This window comes from Sapajus apella, unplaced genomic scaffold (genome assembly GCF_009761245.1).
Source record: "Sapajus apella isolate SASKATOON/1434 unplaced genomic scaffold, GSC_monkey_1.0 scaffold2, whole genome shotgun sequence".
Taxonomy (NCBI): domain Eukaryota; kingdom Metazoa; phylum Chordata; class Mammalia; order Primates; family Cebidae; genus Sapajus; species Sapajus apella.
Window position 1 is genome coordinate 39,796,588 of NW_022436942.1, and position 22,770 is coordinate 39,819,357.

At 35.4% G+C, this 22,770-nt stretch overlaps 1 protein-coding gene across 3 annotated transcripts in view; it reads right to left on the reverse strand.

Moving 5' to 3' along the window:
* Positions 1-22,770, reverse strand: part of LIN7A (lin-7 homolog A, crumbs cell polarity complex component) — a 152,785-nt gene that overhangs the window by 47,222 nt on the left and 82,793 nt on the right. For 2 of the 3 annotated variants that reach the window (XM_032296621.1, XM_032296625.1), the window contains 2 exons: positions 6,915-6,986; positions 4,383-4,592 (listed from right to left, as the gene is read on the reverse strand). In XM_032296621.1, the coding sequence (XP_032152512.1) occupies positions 4,383-4,592; positions 6,915-6,986 (282 nt within the window). Of the gene's footprint in view, positions 1-4,382; positions 4,593-6,762; positions 6,840-6,914; positions 6,987-22,770 lie in introns of all 3 variants that reach the window. The other variant, XR_004274606.1, reaches the window with a different exon arrangement.

The window sequence follows — 22,770 nt, forward strand, 5'->3', positions numbered from 1 at the left end:
AGGAAGGAAGGAAGGAAGGAAGGAAGGAAGGAAGGAAGGAAGGAAGGAAAGAAAGAAAACATTGCACTCAAGAGCTGGACCAATCTCTTTCTGTGTCCTATGTTCATTTCTATCGGTGCCCCTACAATCACATTACTTTTTGTCCCCCTCCTTCAACTTGCTTTATATTCCTCTTGAAATCAACACTGAAATCCCCTTAGATTTTTTTCCCCAGGCTTTGATATTTAGCTATTCCTCCCTGATTCTGCATATATGTAGCTAGTTTTTTGGGCACAGGAGTAGAACTTCATGAAGATTCTTATTAAAATAGGCCTATTGTACCATTCTACTGAGACTTTTTATATCCTGACTCTATCACTAAATATATTTACTGTTGCTGCTGGCTCCACATTGGCTGCAACCTTTATAAACAGTCCTTGAATCGTTTCTTAAAATTGTTGAGAAAACACTTGAGCATAAAAGGGTGAAAAGGAGATCATTAGAAAGCTATAAATTCTTACTGTAACATTTTGACCTCCTATTAATGTTGAATTTTAATTCAGCATTCAGCTTTAAGGTTTCACTGAGGATTGACGTAAGAAGTAGCCATACACAAAGGCCTCTGTATTTTCTGTGGAATTGTATTAGGTAATTCAATGTCTCATTTGTAACATTCCCAGGGGAAATTTCTCTTGGCACCTAGGGATAGAGAAAAATTTTCTCTCCAAATGATAGTTGAGCTGGGATGAGTTTCCTTCTGTTTTGACTTCTAAGAAGCTAGGAGAAAAAAATCAGTTGCTCCATTGCTGTATTTTGTCTTTATTTCTATTTATTGATTTCTCCCTTCCCATCACATTTTATAACCTAACATTCCATGATGTTAACAGCTCTGTATTAACATATATATGTATATGTGTATATATATATATATATATGCATATATATGTATATGCATATATATATATATATATATATATATATGCAGCATGCAGACTCATATCCTTTTTCTAAATGCAGGCAGAATGTAATATGAGACAAACAATCAAAGATAATCAGGACATCACATCAGATGTCTTTTCTGATGTTTAAATGTCCATGGAATAATTTACTTTTTAAATAGGACAATTAGAAATTTTTTCAGAGTACTTATACTAAAGTAGTTAAGGTTTTTTTAGACCTCCAAAGCACTTCCTTTCAAAATTTCTGAGTTTAGAATGGCATCTTCTAAAAAATCTTCCATATTTAATCTCCTGAAATGGTGACTTATTTCAAGGTAGAAATGTAAATCATTCCATCATTTGCTAAACTTTTCTTTTTTTGGCCTTTCCATTACAGAATAATTTTTTTTCACTAAATATTGTTACCTGCCTAGAATTATTTACACTGATAAAACCTCTGGACTCGGTGTTTGTTAGAAGCCCAGAGTTCTAGTATTGGGTTAACTATTATTTGTGTGGCTGTGAACAAGTCATTGGGTCATGGAGTCTCTAATTTTCAGAAAACCGCTTTCTGATAAACATCTGGTATACATTAGACATTGTTAAACATCACATAACTTAAACAGTTTTAAATAGGTAGCTTACAATATATAGTTTGATTATGTGAATGTGTAATACTTTAACCTTCCTCTTTAGGAGCTTAATAAACCTGTCTAGGGTAGTTAGCCAGGATTATATTGGAAAGGCAACACTCTAGAGGTGGCCACTATACGAGCAGCTTGTTGTACCTACTTCAAGGAACAAATGATGCTTTACTGATTAGCAAGAATATGTCAGAAATGGATTTTCTTTGGTGAATTTAGTGGCCCATTAACTAGCAAGGTAAATGTATAAATGGAACTTAATTGGTAAAATTAAAGGTTTAAATATATGTGGGATATTAAAATCTTGGAGACATTCCCCACCTTTGCATGAAGAGGATATAAAAATCTTAGGGAGGCCCATGGCCTATACCATATGATGAATGGCCAAGGTTTGATTACTAAACTACCTTATTTTCAGCTGTGAGTCTTTTTTTTTTTTTTTTTTTTTTTGAGACGGAGTTTCACTCTTGTTACCCAGGCTGGAGTGCAATGGCGCAATCTCGGCTCACTGCAACCTCCACGTCCTGGGTTCAGGCAATTCTCCTGCCTCAGCCTCCTGAATAGCTGGGATTACAGGCATGCGCCACCATGCCCAGCTGATTTTTTGTATTTTTAGTAGAGACGGGGTTTCACCATGTTGACCAGGATGGTCTCGATCTCTTGACCTCGTGATCCTTCCGCCTCGGCCTCCCAGCTGTGAGTCTTAATAGGATTTCTGATTGCCTGATGCTGAATATAAAGGTAACAAAATCCTGGCTTGGAATGTTGTCTCATCTGCCTCAAGTGAACCTTTTTCTAAGGTTATGATTAGAACACCTAAATGGACAGAGACCTGGAGTTTTATCAAATTTATGAAAGAGGTTGTGTGTCGAACGCTGCCTTCTTGCTAATAAATGTTTGCTAACATATGCCTATAAATGTAGCAGAATTTGCTGTTAACACTTACTTTTAACCTAAGTAGCAAAAGCAGTATCACTGGGAGGTTGTTAATCTTCAACCTTCACCAGTAGCCACATTTACCTGTCAAAGGTTTATATGACCAAATTGGCATATAAAAAGACATTTTGCCTCCCAACAGACATTTTGCCTCATTTTATTCTTCATCAGTGCCCTTCAAATTAGTACTATTCCTTTTTTACAGATAAAGAAATTCAAGTTTAGGAGATAGTAATCCATAATTATATGAATATTGGGTGGTAGAACCTTGTATATTTGATTCCAGGCAAGGTAACTGCCACCTCCCAGGTATAGCACAAGGTCATTGCAAGGAATGGGTGACTAATTATGAAATGCCTACAGTGTGTTCCTTGCAAATGTTTATGGTAAACAAAGTCCGTTTAGCTCCCTTATAAGAAAGTTCAAAGTCAACCAATTATATATATATATATATATACACATATATATATTTATTGTTACTTTACACAATTATAATTACTGTTAATATGTTATGAGTTCTGTACTTTTCATACTGTTTTAAAATTTATATCTTATTTGATTTATAAAGTATATTCAGAGGAATTGCAACTTTATACTCTGGGGCATGAACCTCTGTGTGACATAATTGTGTAACCTAGCTCTAGAGTCCTCTACCAGAAAGTTTGACTCTGAAATTATCACTTGCAACATGCTTTGAAAAAGTCACAGTTATCTAAAGGTCAATAAAAAGCTTATCTCAAAACATTATAACATAGAAAAAAGTAAATAGTAATTAGAATGCTGAAGTGATATAAAATATTCATGGGATGAGAGTTTTGACATACATTAGAGGACAGCAGAATTGAAGGAATAGTTTTGGGTTCTGTGAAACTACTAGTCAGTCTAAAAATAAAAAACAAATAAATAAAATTCAAGATATGAATACAGAAGAATTTCATTCCATAGTTACCAATAAAATATCATGTTCCAATTGCATTTTATTTTGGATATTGTGTTCCAAGCCTAAATTAATCTGGCCCCAAATAACTGAAATCTGATTTATACATTAAATTTTGTAAGTTCTTAGAAAAAAGATCTTAGGTTAATAGAAAGGTAAACATTGATATGTTTCTGTTTATATTTCTGAAATGTATGTTTTTAGATAATTTATGTTTAACATAAGTGGAAGTTATAGGGAGAAAATTATTCATTTCATAGGAAGTGATTTCTTTAGCAACTCATTATTACAAGTGGAAGTGGTGTTATCTAGGGAATATAAGCTATGAAAAAATGTATATTCATACTTTAAATTATTCTATATTTTAATTTACTCTAATTTTCTTTAAAAACAAAAGCATATATGATGAATAGGTAATTTAATCAAACTTTTTTGGGAGAGGCTAATATGTTTTTATTACACTATAGCTCTAGATCTGGCTTCAAGAATTTTGAGTGCATTAGCCTTTTTCATATGTGTTATTATTATATAAACACTAAGATTACCCTTAAAATGAAAAAACCCACACACACTACAAAGTAAGGGGTTTTATCTTTATTCTTAAAATGTATGTATTTGCTTATAGTAACTTAGGATAAAAGTATCTTGAAATTACTGTTTTCTTGCAAATGTTACTTGGAACATTATGGGAAGAAATTCTGCTAGTTGGATTAATTTTCTGGGATGTTTTTTCAACTCATTGATATTTATCATAACTGAACATAATGAAATGAAACATAAAAAATAGATTATAGCTTTTATAGGCTTAATATCCATCAATGCTTAAAAAGCTGTTTAGACACAAAATTAATATTTGTTCTAGGATTTCAGCATTTACTTCTGTAATGGCAGGAGAAAAAAAAAAGAAAGGGCTTAAGGAGAAAATCTCTGGTTCTTTCATAAACATACCACTCCGTTCACTGATAGCAGCTGATCTCCTCTTTTGAGGCCTCCGTGTCTTTCAGCCACCCCTCCAGGAATGATGCGAGAGATATAAATGGGGGAATTTTGCTCCTTTCCTCCCATCACATTAAAACCCAGGCCTTCATCAGTCTTTGGCAGTTCAACTACCCGAGGGTGGGAGTGGCCTTCGCTAGCTGCAAAAGCTGCAACTGTTGCCTGAAAAAAAAAAAAAAGATGGTCGTTTGGTAATAAAATGAGGGAAATAAGGCTAATCATATGCTTTGCAGTGGGTAGCGCAGGCAACTTTTCCTATTTTTATAGTATTCTCCTGTGAAAGAAAGAACACAAAAAGGAGAGGCCTTTCTTCATTTAGATGCCATCTATGATTTCTTTCTTTGGTAAAGCCCTACTCATCTATTTCCAGCTTCCTAGGGCTTATCTGGGATACCAACATTTTCCTGTCTTCATAAAAATATTTTCCAGTTATCTTGGTAAGGTGCAATTCTTCCTATTCCTGGATTCTAAATAACTTTGTTACATGTACTATCGACTATTATAATTATTTTATACATATGTTATATGTATAACATGTACTATGAGCAGAGATGATGTCTTGCACTCTTTTGTATGACATACAGTCTAATCTGATGCTGGTGCTTGCAGATAAAAGTTCGTAAGTTTTTTTTTTAAATAAATTAAAGAGCACTTATATGTATATATACTTTTGAATATATATGTAATCTTGCTATTTGTCAACCCACAGGCTTAGCCAATTTAAGTTTTTAAAAAATTAAGGATGACTTAAAAGGAATAAAAACTAAAATAACATAATAGATTCAAGCAGATTATTGTTAGTTTATGCCAATATTCCATATTATTATTTCATACTGAGAAATCTTATCTGGAACAGGATTTTTTTATCTCTATATTATATATTAATATTTCAACTATTATAACAAAATAGGCAATATGAACAGTCGATGGTTTTATACCTAGATACATAAAACATTATTTAATATAGATATAATTTATTTTAAAATTCATGTACTAATTTCATTAAATTAGTTCAAGAAAAAAACTTACCATTAGTTCCCACTAACCTCATAGAAATAAAATCACAGCATTTAGGTAGTTTCTATGAAGAAAAGATTCTCTGCCTGCTTCCTATTTTTCACTTTTATTAATTCACCTTGACCACAGTTGATTAGATGCCTACTACAAAGTGACTTACTCAACAATGTGAAAATATTTATTCCCAACTACTGTACATTCTTTTCCACACACAGCATTATCACATCAGTTTAGCATTATGCTACTGTCTGCATTTAAGTGAAACATAGTGAATGATATGAAAACAATGGCTTGTTTTTAGCTACATGCATTTGCTCATGCAAACCTTGTTGTCATGCATAGGTTTTAATGGCTGACATGGATGCAATGCAGACAGCCCAGAAACAACCAGAAAAGATTGTGCTATTGCAACATTATGCTGCTATCCTGCTGTTCTACATGAATAAGAAATGAGAATGGTAAAACACTAAACAATTCACTTTCCCCTTAATTAAACCACATAGGGATCATTTTTCTGTGTGCGTTCCACTTCAGTACAAGCAAAGCATGATGTAATGATAATAACACTCTCTTTTTTCCCTGAGTTTAAACAAAACAAAATTAAAAAAAAAAAAAAACCTTACAAATCTACAGTGTTCAGTTACAGAATAAAAACTAAAAATCAAGAGAGAAACTAAATAAGCGTTGATGTAACACAAAAGAATTAAATGGAAAATTCTAATCATTTATTATTCAATGGTTATTTCTTATACAGTATTAGAAAGATACAGTATTTTTAAAAGCAAGTCATGTTTCTGTTATAACATTTGTGTGTTTGTAAAAGAAGAGCTGCATCAGTGATTTTAGTTTAAAATTGATATTTCCTAATGGTCTATTTTCCTGATAATTTCACGATCCTATTGGTATAACATTTTTATTAGTAGGGTCTCTACAATCTCTGGATTTGAGTTTTTAAAGGGCAGATGTGGTCACCACCATAAAAGGTGACAGGCCGTTTCTACAGGTCAATGCCACACCCTTCCACTGCTCCGCTGAATACATAGAAGTATACTAGATCAGTGAGTGTCAGGTGAATTCTTTTCCTGTCTAATTGAAATCAAATCTTTACACTGGTACAAATAAATCTTCATGCACTGAATACAATACAGGTTCTTTTGGATCAGAACAATGTGTCAGAAAATCATATAGTATTTCTTACAATGAACCAGTAGATTTGCTTGTGCCAAATGGACATTAAGTGAGTTTAATGAAATCATTCTCCTTTCTTAAGCTACAGAAGCAGCAGAAAAGTTCAATTTTCCATTAGGATTTTTACCTGAGAAGTAGTACTGGTTCTAGACTCTGGGCTGCCACTGATGTCTAAATTCTCTTACAGTGTACACACGAGAATACCTGAAACACACACGCGCACAATCAATTACTAGATAACTGGGGTCAAGTGTATTTTTAAAGTTACTCAAGGCTTACCTTTGCTGTTGCCCTTGCACGGAATTCGGGACAGCCATTAACAGTTATCGTTTCATGCATATATTGATACACCTAAAATGTTCACATAAAAAGAAGAATGTGTAAGAACATTAAGAATAATAGTTCTTTTATTGTAGAAAGGAAATTATATTTTCAATTTGGGAAAAAACTTCTCTATTACAAAATGAAATAGGTCTGATGATTAGGAGTGTACCTAATAGCACTCTTGGAACAGCAGATATTTTTACTCATTGTGATTTTAGACACAATTACAGAAATCATTAATATGTAGTAGAAAAAATTGTTTCTTCTAAACTGCCAGGGATAGGATTATAAAATCTTTGTACCCATGTTAAAATAAATTGCTTCATCTTAAACAAACTAAAGTTAGAGAAAAAAAACTTAAAGGGCACCTTGAGGAAGATGTTTGGAAAAAAGTAGCAAGGTTAAATGTGTTGGACTATATGTTCATTTTGGATTTAAATAGTAAAAGTGAAAATGTATCGCATAATGCATAGCATTAAAAGTCCATTTGGTACTATGCTAGAGTATTTTTGGGGAGAGATCCATTAGCTATTTCAGTAAAAAAAAAAAAAAAAAAAAAGAGGAAAGCTACAATAGAAGGTTTAAAGGATTTTCTCTTTCTTTCTTTCTTTCTTTTTTTTCTTTCTTCTCTTTCTTTCTTCTCTTTCTTTCTTTCTTTTCCTTTCTTTCTTTCTATTAATCTTATTTTACATGCTTAAGTCAAAAGTAATTAAGTGAATTCAACATTTGATTAATTCACCAACATTTGATTAATTCAACGACTATTTATTGAGTGTCTGGAACTAATCTCTTTCCCACATTTTTGGCTGGCTCATGATTTCTCAAATACATTTGGTTGCATCTCCACTAATGCTGACTCATCTTTCCCAAGTGACATGGTTAGAAGGAAATTGACAAAATAGTCTGGACTAAAAAGCGAGCAGTACAACTCAGAATCTAACTTTTAGCTCCAAATCTCCACTTAATAATCAGGAGGTATTCAATTTCTATGGGAAATCTGAATGGGGACAAGAACAAATTTTCAGGAGGGCATTTGTGGAATCTGAGATATGTTACTGCAAATTCTCCAGGTTACCTGAACAGTTGCTAAACATACTTCCAGGTTATTTTCTTGGAAGTACATCTTTTGTTTCACAAAGACAGCCTTTCCAAAAATAAATTCTACTTATTTGCTCTAGCAGCCCATTTCAGGGGAGGATTTTCCCTGCTCTGCTTCTCTTGTAATAAACTCTCTCAAATCTGACCCTTCATTCCACCCTAGCTCATTATCTCTTGCTGAAAGCATTGCATTAGTGTCTTAATTGGGTCTCCCTGCCATCAAACAAAATACTCTCCGGTGATCATCAAGTACCTATCTGACCATGTCCCTACTGTGCTCTTGGCTGTCTGCTGCCCTTACAGCAAAGGTGATAAGGGCAAATACCTACAGGAGTCAAGTCCCAGATATTAATGCAGAACTCAGCCTTCTCTCTAGTTCTATTTTCCTATTTTCTTTCCTCCACCCCCACTATTCCTCAAACATATCGAACTCTCTAAGTTACTCAGGCCTCTGCATATCCCGTTTAATCTACTAGGAATGCCCTTCCACCTGGCAGGCTCTTATTCATCCAAATTTAATATGATGATAAAAGGTCCAATTCAAATATTGTCTCCTCTATTAAATGATTTCTGCCTCCCTCAGGCAGAGTGAGTCTCTCCTTCCACAGTTCCTGGCCAGCTGAATTTGTCTGAAGTTATTTTGATTAACATTGCCAGGGAAAGTGACTTTACCTGCATCCAAGGATGTTTATGAAGACGCTCATTTAGCAAATAATTGGAACATTGTCATCAGTTGATTACAACAAAAGGTAATTTTGTAAGTACTGGAGATAAAGTAAATACCTGTACCTAATAAACATCACAAATATAAGGATAATTAGCCTCAACACCCCAAATTGATTTTGAATTAAAAAGTGGGATATTCAAGGATCAAGTCTGTGTAGTAGATAATTTTGCAGACTCTGGAGATGGCTTGGAAGCAAACCCTAGCTGTACCATTTAATTGTATGATGTTTGTCAGCTACTTGATTTCTCTGATCCTCAATTTCCTCATTTTGAAAATGTGCCTTAAGATAGTAAGTAACTTCTAGGTCTGAGGATTAAATAAGAACAGTTCGCCATGTGTACTGTGGTTCCAAAAGTCAGCTATCACTGTTACACTGTAGTTGGTATGTGATGTTTCTCATCTTATTTGACTATGGACCTTTTGGGGAGAATCTCCTAGGATGAGCAGATCTCGAACACTCCTTACATAGAATCAATCAAGGGCTGTAGTTCTCAAATGGAGGGAATGTTGCCCTCCAGGAGACATTTGGCAACGTCTGGAGACATTTTTGGTTGTGATAAATGGGCAGGGATGGGACGCCACTGCATCTAGCCTGTGGTGGCCAGGGATGCTGCTAAATTCCTACAGTGCACAGCGAAGCCTCACACAACAAAGAATTATCTGCCAAAATATCAACAGTGCTGAGGCTGAGAAATCCTGATCTAAGAAATTAAGCTCTACATTTTCTTCTTAAATGCAATGATTAGTAAGCTGTAAAAACACACTTGCACAGCACTGAGCTCTTGTAAAACAGTCAATAAATATTTGTTGGAGTAAATTACCATAATTCTGTTGTATATTTAATGAGGAATCACCATGGGCTGAATGTAACACTAAGCATTTTATATCTATGAGCTCATTTAATTCTCCCAGCTTATGATTTGGGCACTCTACACACAAAGACAGTGAGTCTCAGCGGTAGCAACATACTGATGACCATGTGGCTAATTTGTTGCAGATTTGGTACACCAACTCATCTGTATCTGCCTTCAAAATCTTTCCTCTTTCAACCATATCAGACTTTCTTACATTAAAACAGCATCAGATCACTACGATTTTGGCAGCATCAGTGTGCACAAAAACTTGAAGGTGTTACAAGCATTTTTGTATATTTTCAATAAAGGAATCTAGGTTTTATATAGTGGCTACCATTAAACAAGTGATGGCTGCAAATATGCAATGCAACAATCCTGAAACCAATAAAGTGAAATATCATTTTAATCTTCTTTTATGATTATAATACATGAAGATTTAATGGAATGAATCCAGTATTATTGCCAGTCTTTTCTTTTTTTTCTACAAAACACAATGGATTCTGATTTGGTCTTCAAAAGTGAGTTAAAGAGGACATGATCTGGTTGCAGATTCAGGTCAAATCCTGGAGATATTAATTCTGTTACCATTAGCTGTGTCACCTTATGAACTTCCTTAGCCTCTCATTTCCTAAGGCACAAAATATATGCATGCCTATCTTAGTTTTCAAGGACAATTTTTAAAGTATTTGTAAAATTTTGAACAAAGTTGTCATGGAAAGCCAATGTATTTTACCAGATACCCTGAGAAAGTTCTCAAAGGGAAAAGAGAAAATAGTTGCATGTGCTTTAACAAGGGGCTGATAAGCGGGGCTTATTGTCTCCTGAATCCTTTGAGTCCCAGAATGTATGACAAACTCCAGATACAGCATTTGTAAGCACACTTCATTGGTAAAATGGGTTTAGTTTTTAGTGTAGGCCAAATAATTGATGGACACTCATACGGGGTTTAACCTTATATTTCAGCATCAGGAATTTCCTAACCTTGAATAAATTACTGAGATTCAATAGCATTTTGCATATTTAGAACCTATTCCAAGTTACTCAAAATTGAAAAAGATAGATTAACTTTAAAAAGCAATAAAATTATAGTCAGTTGTTTCAGAAAGTTAATTTATTCATTTGTTCAACTAACATTCATTTAGGGGTAATTCTAGTCAATATGTTAGGCACCTGGGCTAAATTATGAAAGAAAAAAATAATGGTTGCTTTTAATTAATGTTTAAAACAACATTAATTTTCACTATAGAAGGGCTGTTCTGTTTTTTTAAGTGAATGATTTCCATTTTATTTTTCTCTATATTGAAATGAAAATAGAATACTTTTTCTGGATGGAAATTTTATCACTGAGGGAATAATAAGTATAAATGAAGTAAAAACTTCACTTTATTTACCAAGTTTACATACACAGGTCAAGCAAACATTATCACAATATAAGCTTTACATTGTATAGTTCTTCTTGATCTTGAAAACCCTAATTGGTACCGAGAGGTAGGTAAGGGATAGTAAAACTATACTGTGAGTTTCTCATTCTGGATCTCCTTTCTATGTGACTTTAAGTAACCTACTATCTGTGTACCTTAGTTGTCTGTTATATAAAAGCCTATATTCAAAGAGGCAATCAAAGAAGATAAAGTATGTGGCTTCATAAACCATAACCCATTATTCTTATTATGCTTTTATTCTAATAGCTACTATTATTTCTATTATTACTATTTTATATATATACATAAGATACAGTTGGAAAAATGCCTTTAGAATTTAGTTGCTTAGCCAGCAGCAAGTTTTTAAAAACCTTGAATTTAAAGCTAGATTTTGATTGTTCTCTCTTCTAGTTTTATAGTAGAGGTTTATTGCCTTTTGTATTTGATGTTATTTAAAACTTTCTGCTGAGGCAGACACTAGATAGACTCATCTCACACGATCCCCAGTTTCAACCCCCTCTTCCCAGTATTGTCTGATCATATGACCCACTTCTGTCCAATGACAATTCAATTGGAAGCAGGTGAGAAGCTGCTGGGACAGTGTTGCTCTCATGGTGCTACACTTTTCCCTGTCTTCTACTTGTTTTGTGTGCGGATATTATCAGCTGTAGCTGCAACCTTCAACTTCAGAGAGAAGGACCAAGGAAGTGTACAGATGTCAGTTCTGATTACATGGGACTCCTAAATGCATGCATACAGCTGCCTATCTCTGAATTTGTTATAATGAAGAAAAGCATTCTTGTTTAAGCCACTACAGTTGGACTTTCTGCTACTTTCAGCCAAAAAAGTTCCTGATTGCTATATTCCTCAAGGAAATGTTATACAGAACTATGCTGTCTTTAGGGTCTCTTTTCTTCGATTCCTTCCAATTCTGAAACTTATAATTTTGTTCATTAGAAGTTAGTGCAAATTTGTTCATATGAGGGTCTACAAACCAAGAAGATAGCCTAAATAATAGTTTTAAAAAACAGCACTCTTTGAAAAACACTGTTAAAAAATGAAAAGACAAGCCTACTGGCAGAAAATGTTTGCAAAACATGTATCTGATAAAGGCCTCATATCCAGAATCTATAAAGAACTGCCAAAAGCCAATAAGTAAACAATACAATTAAAAATGAGTAAAGTATTTGAATAGGTACATTATCATGGAAAATGTATGGCTAGCAAATACGGAAAGATACTCAACACCATTAGTTACTTAGGAAAATTCAAATTAAAACCATTTTAAGATATACCTACATACTTAATTAGAATGCGCAGGTTAAAAAAAATACTTGACAATATCTACTGTAGGTGAGAATGTTGGAGACCTAAATTTTTTTTTTTCTTTTTTTGAGATGGAGTCACTCTATCACCCAGGCTGGAGTGCGCTGGCACTATCTCCGCTCACTGTAAGCTCTGCCTCCCAGATTCAAGCGATTCTGTTGCCTCAGACTCCTGATTAACTTACAGGCATTCACTACCATGCCAGACTAATTTTTTTTTGTATTTTTATTAGAGACGGGGTTTCACCATGTTGGTCAGGCTGGTCTCGAACTCCTGACCTCAAGTGATCCAACTGCCTAGGCCTCCCAAAGTGCTGGGATTACAGACATGAGCCACTGTGCCCTGCTGAAGAACTAGAACCCTTGAACATGGCTAGTGGGAACACAAAATGGTACAGCCATTTGAGAAAATGAAATAACAGTTTGCTATATTATTTCCTATAACAGTTTCCAAACTTAATCCATATTTACTGTAAGATCCAGTCATCTGCTTCTAGCTATGTATCCAAGATAAGTAAAAAGTCATATTCATACAAAAACAATATGGAAATACTTGTAACAACTTTATTCATAGTTGGCACAAACTTTTACACCGTTAGGTGTGTGCATTAGTTCAACCATTCTGGAAGACAATGTGGCAACTCCTCAAGGATCTAGAACCAGAAAATTGCTGGATATATACCCAAAGGATTATAAATCATTCTACTATAAAGACACATGCACACATATATTTATTGCAGCACTGTTCACAATAGCAAAGACTTGGAACCAATCCAAATGCCCATCAATGATAGACTGGATAAAGAAAATGTGGCACATATACACCATGGAATACCATGCAGCCATAAAAAAGGATGAGTTCAGCTGGGCGTGGTGGTTTTCACCTGTAATCCTAGCACTTTGGGAGGCCGAGGTGGGCAGATCACAAGGTCAAAGAGATCGAGACCATTCTGGCCAACATGGTGAAATCCCATCTCTACTAAAAATACAAAAATCGGCTGGGCGTGGTGGCCCATGCCTGTAGTCCCAGCTACTCAGAGGCTGAGGCAGGAGAAATGCATGAATCTGGGAGGCGGAGAGTGCAGTGAGCTGAGATTGCTGCCACTGCACTCCAGCCTGGCGGCAGAGCAGAAACTCAAGTCTCAAGAAACAAAAACAAAAACAAAACGGATGAGTTCATGTTCTTTTCAGGGACATAGATGAAGCTGAAAACCATCATTCTCAGCAAACTAACACAAGAACAGAAAACTAAACACCACATGTTCTCACTCATAAGCGGGAGTTGAACAATGAGAACACATGGACACAGGGAGGGGAAAATCACACACTGGGGCCTGTTGTCGGGTAGGGAACTAGGGAGGGATAGCATTGGGAGAAATACCTAATGTAGGTGATGGATTGATGGGTACAGCAAACCACCATGGCACGTGTATACCTATGTAACAGACCTGCACATTCTGTATATGTATCCCAGAACTTAAAGTATAATGTTAAAAAAAAAGCAGAAAATATATTTAAGGGTTAGGAACGCAGAAAATATTTTAAAGAGATAAAAATATTTAGAAACAATCATGATTTCAGAAGCTAAATGTAAGGATTTGAAACATGAAGACATATATATCTAAGAATGTATTTCATACAATAAAAAGATAACATTCATCCTCATTCCACAAAGTTTATAAGCATGGAAAATAGTAGATACATTTTAATGGATAAGAACATCTCTTTAAAACATAGGATGCTCCAGAGATTTTGTAGAGCCTCATTATAGATGGGTTGGTTACTAAAATGTCAATGGAATTACAATTAGCATCATATAAACCCCTGTCTATCAGTGACTGGAAAAAAAAAAAAAAAGAAAACCCTTCAAAAATTTTGAAAAAAAAGAAAATGTCTTTTTTTTTTTTTTTTTTTTTTTTTTTTTTTTAACAGCTATTAGGCCATGAATTCATAGGGAACAGACTCCAGCAGCTCAGGCTCCTTCCCATTGGTTCTCAGAAAGTGTGCTTCTCTGGGTGGAGCAGGCTGGTGCTTCACTTGAACCCAGGTACCTTTCTCTTTGGCTTCTTTCTTTTTCAGATCACTTTCCTTCACGCGTTTCAGGAAGCGATCTCGGCTCTTAGAGTGCTTAATGTGCTCAATACGCACATTAATTCTCTTGGCAAGAATCTTGCCCTTAACTTGTTTGTTTACAGCAATGCCAACAGCATGCTGGGGAACACGTAGACTCTTCCAGCTTTCCCACGGTAACACTTGTGGGGCATCCCTTTTTGAACAATACCCATTCCCCTGATATTTATGGTATCACCTTTCTTACAGATTCGCATATATGTGGCCAAAAGAACAACTGCATGTTTTCTAAAAGGCCTAGAGAACATATATTGGGCGCTCTTTTCCTTTGTGTTCGTCATTTTGGCCAATTACTAGCAGATGATAGTTCTGGCTGAAAACATATGACTTTTCTTATAAAGCATGTAAGAATGGTTTTTCAATTAAAAAAATGTAAAAATTGAGATTAATATCTATACCTACCTATAGTTTTTAATGGATTTCTTTATTTTTCAGATGAGTTGAATAAAGAAAAATTATTTGATGTGGTATTTGACTTTAAAATATTTAAAAAAAACCTCATTACATTAAAAATGTTTAGCTCCCTACATTGTTTTACAATTATAGGCTACCTGAGTAGTTGGGCAACATTCGTACTATTAAACCATAATGTACTTATCATAAAATAATAAAAATACTGCAGGCTTTTTGAAAGCAGATTTTAGGCCAAGGGAGGTATCTAAAATGATTTTGTGGATCATTTGAGGCTCTAAGTTTAATTGCATTCAGTGGAATGGAGTCCATGCCTGCAAAATTAAGTGTCCTGATATGAATGTGCCTACTTGATATGACTAGAATAAAACAGAAATAGAACTTAAGTCGTCAACAACTTGGTCTGCTTATTTTGGGATGTTTTGTGGAAATAACTGATTCATCTACTAAGGAAGAGATGTTTTAAAAATATCTATCTATTGTCTTAAGTTTTCTTCTTTCATTTTGAAAAACTGGCAGCCACATATAAATTTTAAATATCTAAAGATATAGCTATCCATATATCTTTCATATATCTTTTCTACATACTTTTGTAACTGTGGAAAATATTGTGTAAAACTGCAGTGTTAGAATTCCTATAAACTAAAAAATTTAGGGTATGGAATTTACTGCCTGGGGTCAGTCATTTTTTGCATAAAAAGAAAAAAGAAAAATTAAATGGCAATGGCACAGACTGTTTACAAGTCATGTCTACTACAGTAAGATCATCAAAGGTCAAATCAATCCAGTGAAAATCCAAGAAGGATAGAATTTCCAGAGTCTTATCTTTCTACATTTCTCTGCAGCCATCAACTTTGATGAAAACATGTCACCCGTCAGACAAGAAAAAATACTGACAGGTATGAAGCAGCAAAAGACAACATCTTTATTAGGCTGAAATGAGTTACAAAAGAGCATTCCACCATTAAAGCAGACATTTGATGGTATTACTGGTAAAATCAATGTGGCAAATTGGTTTTACCAGTTGACAAATTCTAGGAATAGGTCAAGGTCTTGGAGGGGAAGCATTCCTCCTAGGTTCAGTGGTAACTGTGTCATGTAAAATGCTATTTATGTCCTCAAGGAAGAAAAACAAATGAACTCTCCAGTTTTTAGTCACAAAGGATATAAAAGACCTTTGTTTAGGCTGTTAACTCCATTACTTTCATTGGTATTTTAAACCATGCTGATGCAGTGTAAGGTGCCTTTGGCTAGAAAGTGCTTCCTTTTGGCACTGAAGAAGAAACTTCAGATGACACTCATTGATGTATCACTCACTATTGGCTTCAAGAAACAAAATCAGCCTACCTCTAGAGCCTACTACTTCAATTGTATCCTGACAAGATGTATCTGACAGCCAAGTTATTAATAGGATGGCTTTACTTGTAACTAAAAACAAAACAAACAAAAAAACTTCACTGAATTTGAAGATTGAAAACAAATGTGATGCAAATGTGATACTTTAGATTAAAAACTTCTTGCCTAGTTGCACACATTTTAGCCTCTGCACACCCTCTTATTGGTTGCCCCAATATCCTTATGGAAGAAAGATGTGCTCATGTGATTGATCAGCACCCAGGAACCGTACAAGGCCATGGCTTTACTGGTGGTTGGTATTGATAGTGTCTCTAAAGGGTTAGCTGCTGTGAGATACACCTTCTTCTTTTTCTGCATCCATGTCACAAGAACTTAGGTGGGGATACCTGCTTGGAGCCGATATAGCTAGTCTTCTCATTTTATATACCACCTTCTAGGCCAAGCCAGATATCTTAGATTCAGAGAGGAGTAAAAGAGACAGTTTACTTAGGCATCTGGGCCCAGGCTTCATTCTCCAATCTATATTTTATTAGAAAGAGCTTCACTAGAGAAGATCTGGGTGCTTTCCATGATGATAACAACAAAGTGGTGCTTTGTTTCCCATTTGATTATGGCCCTTATACCTGGCTTCCTTTGGTATTAATCCCTGAGAAGGAAGGACAGAATGCAGAAGAGGATTTGAGCACTGCTGGACCCTTGACTGGAATACCATTTTAATAGCACTGAAAACTCACGTCTATTTCTTACAGCCCACAAGCATATTTCTGAGCTCAGCTACGTGACTCAGACATTTTGCTTCAATGTGATACATGCCACTTATGATTTGCTTTAAAGGACATTAACTAGACTCCAGATATAGAACAGTCAAATTGAAATTGTTCATAATTTATGACCAATCTCATGTCTTAAAGCCAATTTCTGTGAAAATGGTATTACCAGATTGAAGAAAAATGTAGTCTCAAGTTGCAAGTCATCTCCAATGCTCAGATCAGATGAAGATGAGAAGCATTTTGGACACAGTGATGGCCTTAAATATCTAACCATCTGCTTACCCAAGTTACAAAGAAACTAGGACTTTTTCTGAAATGTTTATAGATTAAGTTTAATGAGAAGGACACATGAGAAATATCTCCAACACTCTATCTCTTAAATGATATGTAAAGGATGGGAAGACCCTCTAGGATGGTATTCTAGAAACACTTAACAGAGAGGATTAAATGTCTCCTTGTGTCTGACAGTAAATGGCACATCTTTTTGATTCTGGCTTTGAGGGAGCTCAGTAGGGAGGCATCAGGACTATAGGTACGTAATACAGCACAGTCCTCAACAATCTCTACCAATTTTCAAGTGTCCAGAAGTTATATAAATCACTTGCTTTAAATGAGTTAAGATGAGTATGCCACACACTTAATTTTCCAAAGTAAATAGTTCCAAAGTTAATACTTTGCTCATTTTTATAGTTTCAGAATTATTCTATTATCTAAAAGCAGGATAATTAGTTGCAAAACTGAAACTAAAGAATGAGTATAATTTTAAAACTATGCTATTAACCTTTAATTTCACTACTGGTTTTTATAATTGGTTTTTATTTCCGAGTGGTTCTTAACATATATAACTTTAATAAAGTAGTTCACATTAAATAATTTGTACAATCATTTAATAACGTCAAAAAACAATGAGATCACAAATAGCAGGGTGTTTCTACAGTGTCCACATGGCAGGTGGCCAAGTCACCAGGAAGAAATTTATTTTTTTGTTGTTGTTCAAAAGAATTCCCTGAAAGCAGCTGTTCCCTGTCTTGTCTTTGCTACATAGCAAGAGTCCCCTCTGTCAGGAAATGCCTGAGCAAAATTTTAGGAAGATGTCATTTACAATTAGCATAGCACCATTCAAAGTGACTTAATTATCTTTATTTGCTTATTTTGGGTAAAATTCAAGCAAGGTTTGGGGCTTCAAATGTGCTTTATTTTTTACCATTTGGATTATGTTGATGTGAAATTTTATGAAAGATTGCAAAATGCTTAGATATTGGCTCAGAACACTTGAAATTTACTAGTGTACTTAAAAGTTTGTAAGGGTTGTAAAATAAGTTTTACTTCTTAAAATAAGTTTATCAGGTGAATACATCATCTAGGAACAATTAGGGATACATTGTCATTGTCATAAGAGTCATATCCACTAATCAAATGAATGCTGAGGAAAAAATTTAACTCAGTTAATAGGAACCAACCTCATTATTCAGTTGATCGAGTTAAAATTATTATAGCTAATAATAAGGTTACCAGATGTAACAATGAAAATACAAGATGCCCAATTAAACTAGAACTTCAGATAAACAATGAATAAATTTCTAGCTTAAGTGTGTTCCATATAATATTTGACACACAGTTAATACGGCATCATAAATGAATTAAGTTTAAAAACAATACTAATAGTTTGGGAGGTGAGAGATGTTAACAACAGTGAGTATAATTAGGGAGCAAACAATGTAATTTGATGACGGTGGGCTCAGAATGACAAAAGATAGCAAGAGGTCCAGTTTGATGGCATGGTAAAGTACATGGGTTAATGAGTTTGATTTCAGACAATGTTGTTTGAGTCATCTTGTGATCTCCAGGAGGAGATGTTGAGTAGACAGCTAATCTGTAGGTCTAAAGCTTAGAGGAAAACTGTAGGCTATAAAATATAATTTGTGAGTTATTTCTTTAATTAGCAGAGGAAGACTTTGTGTAAACTTTATCCTCTAGGAGAAATTGAGAATGAGAAAGTGAAAGGATTTTGAGGGGCTCCAGCATCTATTTATGTAATTTACAAGCCTAGCCTTAATTATATTGAACCTATTGAGCCAAGGCATCTTTAAAAAGATTTTAAAACTCACATGTGTTCCTTTTTAAATGGATGATATTTAGGGGAAAAGAAATACAATAAAACCCCAAACTTTTAAGAAATGGTTTTAAAGTAAAAGTAATTCAGCCAGGCACAATGGCTGACATCTGTAATCCTAGCACTTGGGGAGGCCAAGGCAGGTGGAGTTTGAGATCAGCCTGGCCAACATGGTGAAGCCTTGTCTCTACCAAAAATAGAAAAATTAGCTGGGCATGGTGGCAGGCACCTGTAACCCCAGCTACTTGGCAGGCTGAGGCATGAGAATTGCTTGAACCCAAAGGTAGAAGTTGCAGTGAGCAGAGATGGCACCACTGCACTCCAGCCTGGTGACAAGAGTGAAACTCTGTCCCCAAAAAAGCAATAATAATTCATATGCACTACAGAAAATATGTACAACATATATAAGCAAGAAATTAAAATGATTTATAATTCCATACCAAAGGACAATCACTATTAACAGTCTATGATATTTACTTTTAATCTATTCATTAGTTTTTTAAGTCAAGCCAATCGTTACATAGTTTTTATAATCTAATATTTTGTTTTGTTTTTCCAAAGTGACCTTTGGTATAATATCTTTTTTAAATTATTATTATACTTTAAGTTGGGGATACATGTGCAGAATGTGTAGGTCTGTTACATAGGTATACATAGGCCATGGTGGTTTGCTGCACTCATCAACCCGTCATTTACATTAGGTATTTCTTCTAATGCTATCCCTCCCCTATTTCTCCAACCCCTGTAATCCCTCCCATACACCCCTACCCCCTGACAGGCCCTGGTGTGTGATGTTCCCTCCCTGTGTCCATGTATTCTCATTGTTCAACTCCCACTTGTGAGTGAGAACATGTGGTGTTTGGTTTTCTGTTCTTGTGTTAGTTTGCTGAGAATGATGGTTTTCAGCTTCATCCATGTCCCTGCAAAGGACATGAACTCATCCTTTTTTATGACTGCATAGTATTCCATGGTGTATATATGTCATATTTTCTTTATCCAGTCTATCATTGATGGGCATTTGGATTGGTTCCAAGTCTTTGCTATTGTGAACAGTGCTGCAATAAACATACATGTGCATGTATCTTCATAGCAGAATAATTTATAATCCTTTGGGTGTATACCCAGCAATGAAAATTTTGGGTCAAATGGTGTTTCTTGTTCTAGATCCTTGAGGAATTGCCACAGTGTCTCAATGGTTGAACTAATTTATACTCCTACCAACAGTACGAAAGTATTTCTATTTCTCCACGTCCTCTCCAGGATCTGTTGTTTCCTGACTTTTTAATGGTCACCATTCTAACTGGCATGAGATAGTGTCTCATTGTGGTTTTGATTTGCATATTTAGTGCTCCCTTTAGGAGCTCTTGTAAGGCAGGTTTGGTGGTGACAAAATCTCTCAGCGTTTGCTTGTCTGTAAAGGATTTTTATTTCTTCTTTGTTTATGAAGCTTAGTTTGGCTGGATATGAAATTCTGGGTTGAAAATTCTTTTCTTTAAGAATGTTGAATATTGGCTCCTACTCTTTTCTGGCTTATAGGCTTTCTGCAGAGAGATCCACTGTTAGTCTGATGGGTTTCCCTTTGTGGGTAACCCGACTTTTCTATTTGGCTGCCCTTAACGTTTTTTCTTTCATTTCAAACTTGGTAAATCTGATGATTATAATACTTGGGGTTGCTCTTCCTGAGAATTATCTTTATGGTGTTCTTCATTTCTTGAATTTGAATGTTGGCTTGTCTTGCTAGGTTAGGGAAGTTTTCCTGGATAATATCCAGAAGAGTGATTTCCAACTTGGTTCCATTCTCCCTATCACTTTAAGGTACACTAATCATACGTAGGTTTGGTCTTTTCACATAGCCCCATATTTCTTGGAGCCTTTGTTTGTTTATTTTCATTCTTTTTTCTCTAATCTTGTCTTCATGCTTTATTTCATTAAGTTGATTTTCGATCTCTGATATCCTTTCTTCCGCTTGATTGCTTTGGCTATTAATACTTGTGTATGCTTCACGAAGTTCTTGTGTTATTTTTCAGCTCCATCAGGTCATTTATGTTCTCCTCTAAACTGGTTATTTTAGTTAGCAATTCCTCTAATCCTTTTTCAATGTTCTTACCTTCTTTGCATTGGGTTAGAACATGCTCCTTTAGCATGGAGTAGATTGTTATTACCCACCTTCTGAAGCCTACTTCTGTCAATTCATCAAATTCGTTCTCCACCCAGTTTTGTTCCTTGTTGCTTAGGAGTTGTGAATCTTTGGTGGAGAAGAGGCTTTCTGGCTTTTAGAACTTTCAGTCTTTTTTCTCTGTTTTTTCCTCATCTTCATGGATTTATCTATCTTCGTTCTTTGATGTTGGTGACCCTCGGATGTGGTTTATGTGTGGACGTCCTTTTTGTTGATGTTGATGCCATTCCTTTCTGTTTGTTAGTTTTACTTCTAACAGTCAGGCCCCTCTGCTGCAGGTTTGCTGGAGTTTTCTGGAGGGTCACTCCAGACCCTGTTTGCCTGAGTGTCACCAACAGAGGCTGCAGAACAGCAAAGATTGCTGCCAGTTCCTTCCTCTGGAAGCTTCATCCAAGAGGAGCACTTGCCAGATGCCAGCCGGAGCTCCCCTGTATGAGGTGTCTGTCAACCCCTGCTGGGAGGTGTCTCCCAGTCAGGAGGCACAGGGTCAAGGACCCACTTGAGGAAGCAGTCTGTCCCTTAGAAGACCTTGAGTGCTGTGCTGGGAGATCTGCTAGTCTCTTCAGGGCTGGCAGGCAGGAATATTTAAATCTGCTGAAGCTGTGCCCACAGCCGCCCCTTCCCCCAGGTGCTCTGTTCCAGGGAGATGGGAGTTTTATCTATAAGCCTCTGACTGGGGCTGCTGCCTTTCTTTCAGAGATGACCTATCCAGAGAGGAGGAATCTAGAGAGCTGTTTTCTTTACTTTTTATACTATTTGGAAATTATGACATTTGAGTACATATTAATGCTCATTCTACTTAAAGCCTCATATTACTCCAATTTGGAAGCATCATAATGAATTTAATCAATCCTCTAATGAGGGGCTTTTTTGTTCTTACAATCTGTACTGCAACAAATAACCTTGAATATCTGTTTTATAAGTGTGAGAACATCTCTTTATGATAAATTCATTGAAGTAGATTACCGAGTCAAAAGAATACGCATTTCCAATGTTGATAGATATTGGTATATTGCCCCTTTGGTAGAGTTTTGGAAGCCCAGTGTGTGCCAATAATAAGGGCAAGGGATGAGTGAAGAAGCAATCCACATTCCCCGTGGAGACACAATATGTGGCCCAAATGCCCATCAGTGGGGAAATGAATAAGCAAACTGTGGTATATCTATGTAAGGCACTGCTATTTAGCATTAAAACAAGTTATCTATTGGCTCGTGCAACAACATAGGTAATCTCAAAATAATTCTTTTGAGTTAAAGAAACCAGACAAAAAAAGCCTACACTATATAATTTTATATGTGTGTTTAAGTCATAGGAAAACTTTTAACAATTTTAGTGCTAGGTTCATGGAGAGTCGTACAATATTCTACCTACTGTCCACAATTTATAGGAAGAAAATAAAGCAATGTCAAGTTAATCCTTCATAATCTGTT